General features: G+C 38.1%; 1 protein-coding gene across 8 annotated transcripts in view; it reads left to right on the top strand.

Moving 5' to 3' along the window:
* The window catches only part of htt (huntingtin), a 52595-nt gene that overhangs the window by 31097 nt on the left and 5885 nt on the right, over positions 1-15613 (top strand). For all 8 annotated transcript variants that reach the window (XM_079616703.1, XM_079616701.1, XM_079616700.1 and 5 more), the window contains exons 41-61: positions 867-1002; positions 2008-2187; positions 2278-2454; positions 3547-3623; positions 3742-3880; positions 3963-4085; positions 4176-4386; positions 5181-5326; positions 6354-6531; positions 7270-7359; positions 7437-7621; positions 7710-7836; positions 8603-8706; positions 8793-8947; positions 9022-9161; positions 9249-9331; positions 9720-9850; positions 9946-10078; positions 10293-10448; positions 10540-10730; positions 14902-15016. In XM_079616703.1, coding sequence (XP_079472829.1) covers positions 867-1002; positions 2008-2187; positions 2278-2454; positions 3547-3623; positions 3742-3880; positions 3963-4085; positions 4176-4386; positions 5181-5326; positions 6354-6531; positions 7270-7359; positions 7437-7621; positions 7710-7836; positions 8603-8706; positions 8793-8947; positions 9022-9161; positions 9249-9331; positions 9720-9850; positions 9946-10078; positions 10293-10448; positions 10540-10730; positions 14902-15016 — 2977 coding nt within the window. The remainder of the gene's footprint in view (positions 1-866; positions 1003-2007; positions 2188-2277; positions 2455-3546; positions 3624-3741; positions 3881-3962; positions 4086-4175; positions 4387-5180; positions 5327-6353; positions 6532-7269; positions 7360-7436; positions 7622-7709; positions 7837-8602; positions 8707-8792; positions 8948-9021; positions 9162-9248; positions 9332-9719; positions 9851-9945; positions 10079-10292; positions 10449-10539; positions 10731-14901; positions 15017-15613) is intronic.

The following is a 15613-nucleotide window of genomic DNA, read 5'->3' as shown; positions in this document are numbered from 1 at the left end:
CCTAAGCAAAATTCTTGGTAGTTTTAGGAAGTCAAATGCTGTTTGTAATGGCAAATAATGGCCTTTCACTGGTCGCAAGTGATTATATTTGTATGCTAGTTAGATGCGCTTTGTAACTGCAATAAGATTCCAGCGACAAGCAATTTGTCTGTACACACCGGACGCGACACTATTACAAGACCTGACAAAAAACAAAAACAAAACTTTTCCTTTAATATTCCCTTGTTTGGCTTATGCTACTCTGAGCAATGCATGAACTTTGTATTTTGAGCACTACTTGCGTTGTTTTTGCCTCTTCATGATGACTCGCTTGCTGTAGTCCTCAGTTGTAAGTCGCTTTGGATAAAAGCGTCTGCTAAATGACTAAATGTAAAATGAGAAAAAACAACAACAGGAAAAAAAAAAACCGGCCAATCAGAAGAGCATGTGGGCGAGCTCTCTCTGCAAGTGCAAAATGGATATGTGCATAATCAAATTAATACATATTACATCATTTTAATATTAGAACATTAAAAATACATATTGTGTGACTTAAACAGTCTTTGTGATGAATACACTTGTTTATTCACTGTTCAGGGTTCTTGTTTCCTTTAATTCATTTTTAATATCTGAGGTGGATTATTCATTGTCGCTTTCCGTATGGCTATTAAAGTCACATTACTCACATTAAATGTAATAAATCACATAAACAGTACCGAGATTAACATTGTCATACTTTGTATGTTGTTGTCCCAGCCATAAAGTGGCAGAAATAGATACAAGTTATCTTTTCTGTTACTCAGAGTTGTCACTGTGTTGTGTCGCTTCTGGTTAGGACACGGTGTAAGAGGCAAATAAATGAAATCATGTTTTCATCACTCCATTAGGAGGAACAGTCTATCCAGCACTAAACTGCTGAGCCCGCACTCATCTGGAGAGGAGGAGAGGCCAGAGGGAAAGCTTGCTGTGTGTAACAGAGAGATTGTCCGACGAGGAGCCCTTATCCTTTTCTGTGACTATGTGGTGAGATTTCTCAAGCTTTTTTAAAGCGGTGTCCGAGCTCCTGAGGAGTTTTATTTTACTTACATAACCACTCCCATCACCTAGCCTTGCCGGGTCACTAATACTGATAAACCGGTTAATTAAACCTGTTAATAAAACAAAATGTTAATTAGCACTAAACTGCACATTTCTAAAGTTTATTTTTGAACATATCTGTCAACTCTTAAGCCACCTTGGTAGCACCCACAAGAACCCATATTACTGTTTTTAACATACTTTTCTCTGTAAGGACACATTGAATTGTTCAAAAGTGACAGTAAATGCATTTATAATGTTACAGAAAGATTTCTATTTCAGATAAATGCTTTTTTAAAACTTCTGTTAAAAATAAAATAAAAAAACATCACGGTTTTCACAATATTAAGCAAAAAAATGTTCAACATTGATAAAAAAAAAAATATATATATATAATATTAGCATATTAGAAGGATTTCTGAAGGATCATGAGAAACTGAGTAATGCCTGCTGAAAATTCAACAATGCCATCACAGCAATAATGACATTTAAAATATATATAAAAAACTTTTATATTAAATAATATAATAATATTTCACAGCATTACTGTACTTTTTATTTTGGTGAGCATAAGAGACTTATAAAAAAAAACATTTAAAGTTATTTACTGACCACAAACTTTTGAACAAATTAATAAAAAACAAAAAAAAAAACACATTCATTTTAAAAGGTAAAAGTTAACTAACTTTTTCTAATTTAAAAAAATAATATTTTTGAGATATATATTTCTATATATAATATTACATATAAGTATTTATAATTTATTTTAAAGATGAACTTTAAGTGATTGTACCGGCCAATATACATCCAATATCGGCTGATAATTATAATAAAAAAAAACTATGTGGTGCCATATATCATACAGTACATCTGTTTGCCAACCATACCATTCAGAATAAATATATATATTCATAACACAAAAATTGTCATCTTTGGATTTTTTCCTCTCAGTGTCAGAACCTGCATGACTCTGAGCATCTGACGTGGCTGACGGTGAATCATGTGAGCGATCTGATCAGTCTTTCCCATGAGCCTCCAGTGCAGGATCTCATCAGTGCTGTGCACCGAAATTCGGCAGCCAGCGGACTCTTCATACAGGCCATACAATCACGCTGCGACAACCTTTCTACTGTATGTATATGCACACTCACCGCATCTTTCTTCATTTCATGCTGTGCTTATCTTTTCAGTCACTTATGTATTAAATGTGTAAATGTGCAGCCGGTGATGCTGAAGAAGACCCTGCAGTGTCTGGAGGGGATTCATCTAAGTCAGTCTGGGGCTCTACTCATGCTCTACGTAGACAAACTGCTCAACACGCCGTTCCGTGTGCTGGCTCGCATGGTGGACACACTCGCCTGCAGACGTGTGGAGATGCTGCTTGCCGAGACCCTGCAGGTAAAACACTTCCACATACACAATTATGACTTGCTACCAGCTTATTTCACTGTCTGTGCCATTTGTAAAAAATCAATGCAACTAAAACACAAAAACTTAAGCGAATTAAAATTAAAAAGTTTGATGTATCTCCAAATGGATCGTCTGCCACTGTAAAAGATTGAGAGAATTGACGACTGAACAACCATATATATTGAGCGATTTTGTACTATGGCAACTAGAGTCATTTGGCTCCTAAATTATTGGTTTTAGGATCCAGTTTCTTCCCAGTAATTTTTTAGTTAGAACCAAGCTAACTTGATCAAATACCACTAAATTAACGTTTCTTAACCTTTCTGACTCTCAGGCCCCTCATTGTCAAAGACAATATTTGAAGGCCCCCAAAAATATTTCTGGTGCTTATGCTGTAATGACAAAGCTGCTTATATTTTTCTATTTACAGAAACTAGGAGAAGCAATTTAATTTAGTTTAATTATTAAAATATTTATATAAATATTATTAATTATATTTATAATATAATTTCATTACTTAAATAAAATTATGAATAATTAAAATAATTATATGTAATTGTGAAATTTTAAAATAATGTAATTAAAAATCAAATTCAGGAATGCCAGAAAATTCAATAACTCATTATTAATAATTAATTTACATGATTTTTCTAGTCAATTGTTAAAACACCCATAACAATTCTGTAATTTACTCACCCTTATGTATGAATTTCTTTCTTCTGCTGAACACAAAAGAAGATATTTTGAAGAATATGGATAACCAGACAGTTGATGGATCCAATTGACTTCCATAGTATTAAAAAAACTACCGGTACTATGGAAGTCAACGTTTGGTTACCGACCAAAAAATACAGATTTAAAATATCTTCTTTTGTGTTCAGCAGAAGAAATAAAGTCATACAGGTTTGGAACAACTTGAGGGTCAGTAAATTATGACAGAATTTCCATTTTTGAGTGAACTATCCATTTAAACCATCTTGTGTGCACTTGGGTTTGTGCTGAGGCCCCCTAGTGTACCCCTGAGTGAAAACAACTGCACTAAAGGTTTATTGAGAATTATGTTTTCTCCTCCTACTGTAGAATAGTATCGCTCAGCTACCACTGGAGGAGCTGGACAGGATTCAGCAGTACCTGCAGACCAGTGGCCTTGCGCAAAGGTAAGGCGGCTTGCAGTTTCCGGTCTCATCAATCTACTTCTAATCTGTTTGTTTTGTCGCTGTTTATGAAAATCTCTCAATCCTGCTTTTTAAAATGATCGTCTCTCTCTTATGTCAGGCATCAGCGGTTCTTCTCCCTGCTGGACAGGTTCAGAGCCACAGTCGCTGAAGATACCACAAGCCCTGTCGCCCCCATTACCACACACCCACTGGATGGGGACCCACCCCCTCCCCCTGAAAATGTGGAACCCGATAAGGTATGACTTACAACGGTGGTCGTAAGCTGAAAGAATCTTAGCTAAAACATAACATTAATGCTATTGTGTGTGTGCATTGCAGGAGTGGTATGTTGCTCTGGTTAAATCTCAGTGTTGTTTGAGAGGTGAAGGAGCTCTGTATGAAACTACTGAGCTGCTGACAAAACTTCCCCAATCTGACCTAAACACAATCATGACCTGCAAGGTAAAGACCAAAAACATGCATATCTCTTTTTTTCCCTTTTTTCTTTTTTTAAACTCAAACAGCACTGATGTTGTATTATTGTATTTGCAGGACTTCAACCTGTGTCTGCTGGCATCATGTCTGAGTGTTGGGGTACAGAGGGTATGTAAGGATCATGGGGTGGTTTTATTTGACACTGCTCAAGAGGTGGCCTTTGAGAGATTGGCTGGTGTCGTGGAGCTCCTCCCCTCGCCTCATCAGCCCCTCCTTCCCTCCACTAAGACGTGCGCGGACTACTTGCAGAAGCTTAATCAAGTGTACGGTGAGTCAAAAGCAGAATTAAGCTTATTTTCTGAAAATTAAAGGCCTGTTCGCACACAAAAAAATAAATTAGTTTGGCTGAATCAGGGGTTCCTAAACTTTTTTTTATTTTATTTTTTTCAAATTAATATTTTAATGACACAAAAGTGTTGAAAATTATACAAATGTGTAAATCAAGTTAAGCTATTGCACATTGCATTACCATTACCACTCACAGAAAACACAAGCACGAGGTGTTTGCGTGTAAATGAACACAGTGGCGCGTGTAAATGAACACAGTGAGCACAACAAAATACTTATTTAAATCACAGCCTTTGATTTGATTATTGCATTAAGCTGTATCGCGATTTCAGATTTTATTTGTTTTAGTTTTACATTCACTTCAATTAAATATTAGCTGTTCATCAACTAACAAACCCCCAGCAATTCCCTCATAAATCCCTGCTTGGGAAACCCTCAGCTAAATGACAAGCAAGTCCCCTCCTGGACGTTAGGTGGTGCTGATCAACATACAAATGTCTACAGCACTGTAATCAAGACTAGGGTTATTTTGTTTTGCATTGCTGTGGTTTCTGCAAAATTCCCGTTCTTCTATTTGTGTAATCTCAAGGTTTTGATGGCGTTATTGTTATTATTCCAACATGGTGAAAATAGTAATAATAAATAACGAGTAGGTGTGTCTAAACTTTCGTAGGTGTAAGTACATGGGAATTATCCTTTGTGGCCAATGCTGTAAATTATGGTGAATTTGTAATGAACACGCAGTCATTGCATGTGTTTATGTGTGTGTTGCAGGTGAGCCTGGGTTTTATCAGACAGTGTTGAGTCTGTGTGGCGTGTTGAGTCAGTACCTGCTGTCTCTGTCCAAATTGCCGTCCTCACTACACATTCCCAAAGACAGAGAGACACTCATTACCACCTTCAGCACCCTCGCTATAGAGGTAAGACTGATGCATCCTTCCCAAATAAAATGATTTTATAGGGAACATTCCAGTAGTTGACCAATATGGATCATTTGATGGCAGATGTCAATATCTTGGAGAGTGGGATGGCCCATTCCCATTGCCAATACAAAGTTAATTCAGGCCTATATGGTATCACAATACTTATTTTAAAGATGGTAAATAACACTTGGCGCTTCTATGTAAGTTATATTTACTAAACTTGAAATAAATCATTTGAAAATGAATGGAATTCATAAATAACAATAAACAAATATATAGATGGATATCTTCTTATGTAATCCCATTATAGTATTATTATAATTTTTCTTACAAATAAAGAAATAGTTAAAAACACTGTCCACTAACAGTGCACTCCGTTATCTGGTAAGTCTGTGTACACTAGGAATAGACAGAGTTAGCAAACTAATGTAGAGGGAGAATTAATCTAGCAAAGTTTTTATTATATTTAATGTACATTACACTATACTTTTTGTTATAGTACCTTGGCATTAAATTACATATTTAAATTAGTGTTACTAGAATAATGGCTGAGGGGGTGATGGCAAATTTGACATCGTTCCCCTGTTCTGGCCTTCTGGCTCTTTTGTAGTCATAGAAAGTCTATCGTAGATTGTTTTTCTTTTGTTATTGAAGCCAATGGGAACGCAAAAAATATATTTGCGGTCGTCTCTCATTCACCACTATAGAAGTTTTCCAAAGTTTGACGACTTTTGCTTCTGAGAACCCCAGAAATGGGTCCATGGGAGCTCCGGGGTGATGCACTCAGGCGATGCTGTTCTAAATGCTGTCAAAATAAGAGTCCATCCACTGTCAAAATAAACTTTTTACATTTATTGACCCCAAAAAAACAAAAACTGAAAAATATCAGCTGATATATCGGCCTTTGTGATATATTGACATTGATTGAAAGATGATAAAATGGTAATATTTTAGAAAGATTTAGCGGCATATCTATAAATACCACTCAGCCACTCAGCTCATGTTTCTCTTTCTGTCTCTGTAGGTGGTGGTTTGGCGTTTGCTGCAGGATCAGCTGCCTCTGAGTGTGGACATGCAGATGAGTCTGTCGTGTCTGTGTCTGGCTCTCCAGCAGCCGGCGGTGTGGACACACTTCGCCTCTCACTCCTACCTCACACACACCTGCTCAATCATCCAATGTATACAGCTCCTCATCCATGCAGGTTTGTGTTACAAAGCTGTAGGGAACGCAGCCAAAGACTACGATATACAAAGATGGTGCATTCATATTACTTATGAATGGGAGAAAGTGCAATGCGCAATAAGTCTTGCCTTCTAAATAAAAGATTGCCAATTGGTAAAACAAATGAATATTAAACCTTTGACAAAATCACACCAGAACATTAAAATCTCCATTGCCGCTGACCCAGAGAATTCATAAACAGTCTTTTTAAGCACACAGTTTAGTTATTTCTGTGTTGTAAATATTCTAATTATCACAGAAGTACTGGGATAAAAATGTATAGTTGGGATATAAACACTGATGTCTACGGAAGTGATCAAAATAGAGCAAATCATCTTTGGAAAGTGACTTGACGCCAGACGACAGTAGATGGCGACAAGTGTTAAAACAATTATTTGTCATTGAATCATTCTTTCAAGAGATTTGTTCAAAAAGGCTGATTCATCCAGTAATTTTTAAAAAAATAATTAATTAAAATTAATTAAACATTTTAAATAGACTGCAGCAATTGACATTTTGTCAGAACCTAAATGACATGTTATTTTGTTTAGTTGTCAGTTCAGAATCGTGGGAAAATTGTGATCTCTATTTAAAAAAAAAAAAAAAATGGTGAATCTCAATTTATCCATAATCGTGCAGCTCTAACTTAAACCTAATAAAAATGCAATTGAAATTGATATTCATTTTGTAATTATGATTATGTGTGTGTGTTACACAGTCTCTGTTGGTCCTGGTGACCAACTTCTGAGGCCGGAGCGGAAAACATCAAACACAGAGCAGTCAGAAGACCAGTTGGACTCTGCAGACAGTGAGTTAATGCACACGTTACACACATTGATCAATGATGAGCACAACAACTAGTGTAAATGATTCTGTAATTTTCAGACCAGCGTGAATGGCGGTGTTGTGAGATCATGGCTGAGCTGGTTGAAGGTCTACAGAGTGTCTTAGCTCTGGGTCACCATAGAAACAAGAACATCCCAGCATTCCTTACGCCCACCCTACAGAACGTCATCATCAGCCTGGCCAGGCTTCCCCTTGTGAACAGCTACACCCGAATCCCACCACTGGTGAGAAGAGTGATTGAGTGTGTATTCATACATTATGTGCAAGTGTGTTTAAAACTGTATGAACATATTCATGTGTTTGAATGAACAGGTCTGGAAGCTGGGCTGGTCCCCCAGGCCGAGTGGAGATTTTGGCACAGCATTGCCAGAGATCCCTGTGGAATTCCTGCAGGAGAAAGACGTCTTCAGAGAGTTCCTCTACCGCATTAACACTCTGGGTATGACATGAGAGACTCATTTCAGAGTTGTGTGTTTATTTAAAAGTAGTCATGAAATGGGATTTTGAGTTACCTTACAGAATTTAGGAAGAAGATCCAGAGGAAAAATTAAATGTATATATTACCGGTGAAACGTTTGGAAACATTACTATTTTTTTATGTAAAAAAGATAAAAAATACAGAAACCAAAACCATAATATTGTGAAATATTATTACAATTTAAAACAAAAAAAATCTATTTGAATATACTTTAAAATATAATTTATTTCTCAGATGCAAAGCTGAATTTTCATCAGCCAATACTCCAGTCTTCAGTGTCACTTGATCCTTCAGAAATCATTCTAATATGCAGATTTATTGTCAATGTTGGAAACAGTTGTGCTACTTAATATTTTTTTATAACCTGTGAAACTTTTTTCAGGATTCATTGATTAATAAAAAGTAAAGAAAGAGCAGCATTTATTATTATATGCACACATATGTGACGTGTGTGTGTGTGTGTGTGTATATATATATATATATATATATGTGTGTAGATAGATTTATGAAATATACATTTTAATATTAGAAATTCATGTAATAATTAATATGAAATATGAAATTAGTTAGAGGTGTTTCCTTCAGTTATTTAAAGAAAGTTAGATCAAAATGATGGTTTATGATCTATCACTCTATGTGTGTTGACATCAGACAAACCTCATGTATAGTCCAGCCTTTTGTACATGATTATTGAACCGCTTGATTTGCTCTTGTGGTCTCCTTGCAGGCTGGAGTAGTCGGACACAGTTTGAGGAGACGTGGGCCACTCTTTTGGGGGTGCTGGTCACTCAGCCAATCACGATGGACCAAGAGGAGGAAACCCAGCAAGAGGTAAATCATTAAATTTTTGCCAAAAAGACTAGGAGCACTCGTCCAGGTTTTGGAGACTGTGTGTGACGTGTCTGTTTGTGCCGCAGGAGGATCTGGAGAGGACTCAGATAAATGTACTGGCGGTTCAGGCCATCACCTCTCTAGTGCTGAGTGCCATGACTCTGCCCACAGCAGGAAATCCAGCCATTAGCTGCCTTGAACAGCAACCCCGCAACAAAATCCTTAAAGCTCTGGACACCAGGTATGTACACATTTATTATATCATAGTTGTTTTTCTAGGTTTAGAAGTGGATAAGAAGTTTGTGTGTTTTGCAGGTTTGGTCGTAAGCTGAGTGTGATTAGAGGTATGGTTGAGCGTGAGATTCAGGCCATGGTGTCAAAGAGAGACAACATTGCCACACACTTCCCCTATCAAGCATGGGACCCTGTGCCCTCTTTATCATCTTCAACGGCTGGTAAGTGGTCAGCTAAAGATCCTGTTGAGATGCAAAATATATTTTTTGTCGTATTCATGACCGTTGCGTGTATATCTGCATATTCAGGCACCCTCATCAGCCACGAGAAACTCCTGCTGCAGATTAACACAGAGAGGGAGATGGGCAACATGGACTACAAACTGGGTCAAGTTAGTAAACTGACTACTTTAAAACACTGCACTTCATCATTCAGCAATTACTGAAAGGATAGTTCATAAAATGGCCTCTTTAGTTATTCCAAACTTTTGACCGTGTATGTGTGGATAATAGCCTAAATTAAATCTGTTCATCATATAACGTGATAGTGTTGTACGATGTCTTTATAATCTTTTAGAAGTGTCAAAGTTTTGGTTGGGTGGACTATCAATGAATGAACAAAAATTATAAGAGAATATTGAAAAATATCTTAATATGGGTTTTAGAAAAAGAAGAAAGTCTTCAGGGTTCAGAAGAACATGAGCACAGAATTAAAAATTTTGGGTGAACTTACCATTTAAGGTTTATATCTGCATGTTACTAACAATGTACACTCTGCAGGTGTCGATTCACTCGGTGTGGTTGGGTAATAACATCACCCCTCTGAGGGAGGAGGAGTGGGGTGAGGATGAGGAAGATGAGACTGATGCTCCAGCACCTGCCTCACCACCAGTATCACCAATCAACTCCAGGTCAGACTTACAGAATTACTGGCAAAAAAGCTAATTTAAAACCAGCATCCACCAGACTTCACACCTTGCATTGTCTTTCTACTTGGCCTTTCCAGGAAGCACCGTGCAGGGGTTGACATCCACTCCTGCTCTCAGTTCCTTCTGGAGCTCTACAGCCAGTGGATCCTCCCTGGAAGCCCCAGCAGCAGGAAGACTCCTGTCGTGCTGATCAGTGAGGTTGTCAGATCGGTGAGTGCATGCTTAGACGTTCTTTCATAGCGATCCATCAGCCTTTTTATGCTATATAGCGCAGGTGTTCTCAATCCTGAAGATAAAAAGTCGCAATTACCTTTGTATATTTTTTATTCTGTGGTGGAAACGAGCTTCCATAAAAAAGCGTTTGACAGTTTGAAAAGTGTTTTAAGAATTGATCTAATCTATGTTCTCTATGTGTCTCTTTAAGCTGCTGGCAGTGTCTGATCTGTTCACCGAGAGGAATCAGTTTGATATGATGTTCTCCACCCTGACTGAGCTGCAGAAAGTCCATCCACCAGAAGATGAGATCCTCAGCCAGTACCTTGTTCCTGCTATCTGCAAAGCAGCCGCCGTGCTTGGCATGGTGAGTGTGTATATGCACGTCTGATGCACTGGCTATATAAATAAGCACAGTTACAGCTATTTAACAGTGTGAACTGATGTATCTGTGTCAGGATAAAGCCATTGCAGAGCCTGTGTGCCGTCTGCTGGAGAGCACCTTGCGCAGCACTCATCTGCCCAGTCGGATCGGCGCTCTTCATGGAGTTCTGTACGTGCTGGAGTGCGATCTGCTGGACGATACAGCACGGCAGCTTATCCCTACTGTCAGTGAATACCTGCTCTCTAACCTTAGAGCTATAGCACAGTGAGTACAACTAAAACCTGACACACTTTATGGTCTGACTAACCTTAAACCTTCATCCAAAGGGGCAGTAGTAAGTACAAACTAGATGTTTACATTTTCTGAAGAAAAAAATTACTGTGCAAAAGTTGCTACCACAATGCTAGGGTGTCGTAGATGTTTGCCAGGGAGTTGCTATGTGATTCTCCAAGGTGTTCCAAGTGGTTGCGACATGGTTTCATACTGGTCCAAGTTAAAATAGCCCACTAGTTGATTCAAAGAGTCTATTCCAGACTAATTTACTTTATAAAAAAAAAAAAGGGTGAGGTGAATTGACAGTTCGTAAAGACCCGCCCCCCTTAGTTACTGTCGCTATGTCCGACAAGCTACGCCGCTCTCATGCCACACCATGTTCTCACGCAGTGAAAAATACATCGCGGAGCAGAGAGGACACTGACAACACGCTGACAGACAGGACAGACCAGGTTACTTTTAATATTACTAATATTACTTTTAGTCTCACCTTTCAAATTTGGTCATTTTTTAAAAGAAATTTAAACAATAAATACCGTTTTGTGGCTCTTTAATGTGCCTGACAGATCACTGTAGACTAGAGCATCAGTTAAAGCTGCTCGTGAACCGATCATCTCTTCCTTCTAGTTAATTTATAGCATCAAATAAACACGAATGAACATAAGGAATGATGTTTTAACCGCGGAAAGGTGTCAGTACACTCCGCTTTTCAAGTTCAAATCCTCACATGTTAATCTACTAACTCTCCTGACTGCTTTGTCGGACAAAATGGCGGATGGCAAAGTATGATTGGTCAGATCACCTGTCAATCAAGCTCCCTGCGAAGGGTCAATTCTTATAACAGTGCAATGAAAAGTATTATTACACCATTATAATTAATTGATCTTTAAAGGTGCATAGCGCAAGATTCTGAGTTTTTGCAGAACTATGCCACCTCTGGCGGCAAGCGAAACTGCTGCCAGAGATGTGCACGCTCATGGACCACACGCACACGCACGCTTGCACGCGCACGAGCTGTTCATAACCAAAGGAGCATCAGCCGCAGATCTTTTGTTTACAATCATAACGAGGTCTTCAAGGTAATAAAGTTATAAATCTGCAAGTCATTTTAAATATGTGAAAGGAAAGGCAATTGAGTAAATTACACACTTATGTGTGAGGGAAAAACGGGGGTAGTAGAAAACTTCGTTTTTTATTTCCATCTATCTCCATGTTGAACTGTATTATGTGTTTACTGTATCCACTTATGATTGTATTATTATGGAAACACGTTCATGAACAATATAAGTTGTTACTTTGTAAAAGCTCAAAGCTACACAGTCGGTCAAAAAAGTACACTCAATTGTCTCAAGGTAATAAACAATTAAATTGCACTATGACGTTACCATAAAAGCCAAACAGGCTAATCCGCCGAAGATTTGCGGGGGTTTAGCCTGTTTTATTGATCTGCAGACCGGAGATCTCTCCATTTGTTGAAAGCTTTCCCTGTTTACTCTCGTCTTATTCTGACGCCTGTCTGAGTCCAATTTGGCCCTTTTGGTTGCACTAGACAAAAGTTTTCTTTTTTTTTATCTTACGTGGAGTTTGCGTTGGTGTTTGAAATTAACTACAAGCAGGTCTCTTACAATCCATCTTCTACGGAGAATGCCGGCGAATACACAAACCTGCCAGACATAGCTATGTGAGCGTGCCGTGAACGCGCATGACGTCAGTCTAAAATTCCGGCCCGAATCCCTCTTATTTATTTTACTTTACAGGATTATAGAGACAATCTCAGTGATCAGAGAAGGGCTCATTCAGCCCATCAGGCAATTGTTTAAGCATGTATGGGTTAGAAAACGGGTATTTTTAACATGAAAAGTTGCTTAATGCACCTTTAATGTCCTAATACAAATAACTATATTCTTTTATTAGTACACCGTTTACATATTTTAAAGGGCTAGTTCACCCAAAAATGAAAATTCTGTCATCAACTACTCACCCTCACATCATTCCAAATCTAAGACTTTTGGTTATCTTTGAAACACAAATGAAGATATTTTTAATGAAACTTAGATTTCTGTTCTTCCTTTTAAACGTCAATTATAACAACTTTGACGCTTCATAAAGTGATCAGAATAAATCCATATGTATCGAGCGGTTTATTCCAATCCACATGCGAGAACAAACCTCATTAGATCTTGTGCGTCAAGCAAGGATGGTTGAGCTTTAGTTTACCATGTTTGACGTGCTCCATGTATGTGCACTGATCTCTTCAGAAGACTTGGATTAAAACGTTTTATTCGTTTTCAACGTTCTACGTTTTTTATTAAAGCTGCAGTCCGTCGTTTTTCCTCTTTGTCGCCATCTCTGTTCGAAATCTGCAATTGCAGTTATTCGCGGAATTATTAACTGTGCGTGGGTAGTAAATCGGCATGAAACAGCGCGGATGAACACAATGTATTGAGGAGAACCTGTCGCTGCCGCGTCGCTGTGGATACTGTATACTACTGTCATCAGCAATGTATAACGTTAACCAACATTAGAATTTTCATCGGTACATGTCATCTGAACAAGTAAGTAACATTCACTTTTTTTCTGACCAAATTCGGGGGGTGGGGGGAAGCATTGCAGTAGGCTATATCATGCTGATTAAATCTAACGATTGCATATCACGTCAAAACGTGAAAAATATATTTTGTTCTCAAATTATTAATTATTCTACATCATTATTGCGTGACTACATTTAATGTGTATTAGGGCTACCTGTAGTTCAGTTTTCATTTCTGTGCAGTATAAATTCTAATTGTCATACCAACAAATTAATGTTATAACTGTTTCTCTTTTAAATAAAAAACACACACGTGTGTGTAATCAAATGCTTATTTAAAACTGTAATATAATCTAATTTTATTCACATACATTTTGAACCCCTTAAAAACACGGAGTTCACGCCACCTTTCAAAAGCCCTGCCGATGTTTATCCTTGTTTTAGCATGGGCTCGGTTGCAGTCTCTTTTTTTCTGTAGCCACTCTGAAGTCCGAAGTCTTTTGGGTTTTACAACTGGTGAATCTCCAGTTGTCCCTGGTGATTGTCGCTTTAAACTTTCGGGATCCCCAATACCAAGTGCTAAACTAAATCTCCACCATCATCCACACACGCTATATAGCCGACTAGCCGGGACTCCTTCTCTATGTGTACAGAAGTGACGTAATGACGCAAAGACATGCTTGAAATTCCCGCGGAAATCCACCAGTACCACTGGAATTAAAATCATTATTACAAGCTTACCGTTTTGAATCGAGGTAAGGCAAGCAGATCGTTTTGAACACTGGCTGGTTAAGTTTTTTTTCAAAAATGTCTTTTTTGATATTTTTAAACACAAAAAAGTGCCGGACTGCAGCTTTAACTTTTTCAAGCTTTAAATTTGTGGTGGAATGGCCTTTCAGTGGAGAGACTGAAATCATTTAAGGTTTATTAAAAATATCATCATTTGTGTTTCGAAGATGAACGAAAGTCATTTAAATTTTTGGGTGAACTAACTGTTTAACACATTTTAACATGTTTAAATAAATTATGCATAATTCCACCAATTACGGAAAATACTGAAAAAGCCCACAGATGTCTACAAGGCCTACTAATAACTAGTTATTTTAGCTGACATTTTAATCCCTGCTCAATCCCAATGATGAAGACTCTTTGCTCACATTTTGCAAGGACTGAATCAGCAACCTTCCTATTACCAGCTTTGACCTTTAACCCCTCCACCACACCTCTCCCAGCGGCAGGCAAGGGCAGTCCAATCATTAGTGTTACACTAACTCTTACTGTTTGCCGTTTCATTTAAGAGAATATGGGATGAGAGGTTAATGGTTTGCGTCCTGCATTGAATGAAAGACCTCACACTGTTTGAGTCTCTCTTAAGAGGTTATGCCTCATGCAGTCAGAGCTAATGCCAAAGTCTCTGTGGCATGCTGGGAGACTCAATAATAGGTTCGCACTGGCAATCACAACACACGCCCGCACACTGCATGGTCATCAGCTCCTCATTAGCTGTAATGTATGGTGTCTTACTGAGATCTGAGATCCCTCATTAAAGACCAGGGCTAGAATTAGCATCAGATAGCCTCACTGAAAATAGATGAGCTTGTTTAGGCCTAACACTGTTTGTGTCTCTCTCAGCTGTGCGAATCTACACAACCAGCAGCATGTGTTGGTGATGTGCGCCGTGGCATTCTACATGATGGAGAATTACCCACTGGATGTAGGGCCGGAGTTCAATGCCGGGATCATTCAGGTGGGAAGAGGTCACACTTTGAAAAAGATCATTGGTGTTTTAATATTCTTTGATCAGTCTTGATTCTGGACTTCTGCTTTGCTGAAAAATGTACAATACACAACCTTCCAGTCTAGGGTGAAATCATTATGTACATTAAGAATGATTTGGGAGAAATCTGATGTCATTTAAAGGAAGACTGTGGGTGGCGTTCTGTGGCACAGCAGGATTTTAAATAGCCTCTTGGGCGCCACCGATGTATAGAAAACTGTTTGACGTGGCGTGACTGTGCTTTTCATCATGTGTTGACCCCGTTTAAGATGTTTGGCATACTCTTATCATTCCTTAGAAAACAAACCTATTTCATTATCATAGTTCGAACAACATGCTGAAAAAAACAACGGTTATATCATAATTTGCCAGTTATTTCATAATTTTATCATAAAAGGCAAGCTCAGGTTGTAAAATGTCATGTGGTGTAATTTACTATAGGCTGAATGATATTTAAGAAACAAGATAAATGCAAAGAGTACATTTATAAAAACTTGACATGTTTCAAGCGACATCGATTTGGTAACACTTTATTTTACAGTGTCTTTGTTACATATGTTACATGTA

The sequence above is a fragment of the Phoxinus phoxinus genome (genome assembly GCF_949152265.1).
Source record: "Phoxinus phoxinus genome assembly, chromosome: 6".
In the NCBI taxonomy this organism is placed as follows: Eukaryota; Metazoa; Chordata; class Actinopteri; order Cypriniformes; family Leuciscidae; genus Phoxinus; species Phoxinus phoxinus.
Note: the sequence above shows the minus strand (reverse complement) of the source record. Positions and strands in the feature narration are given on the sequence as shown.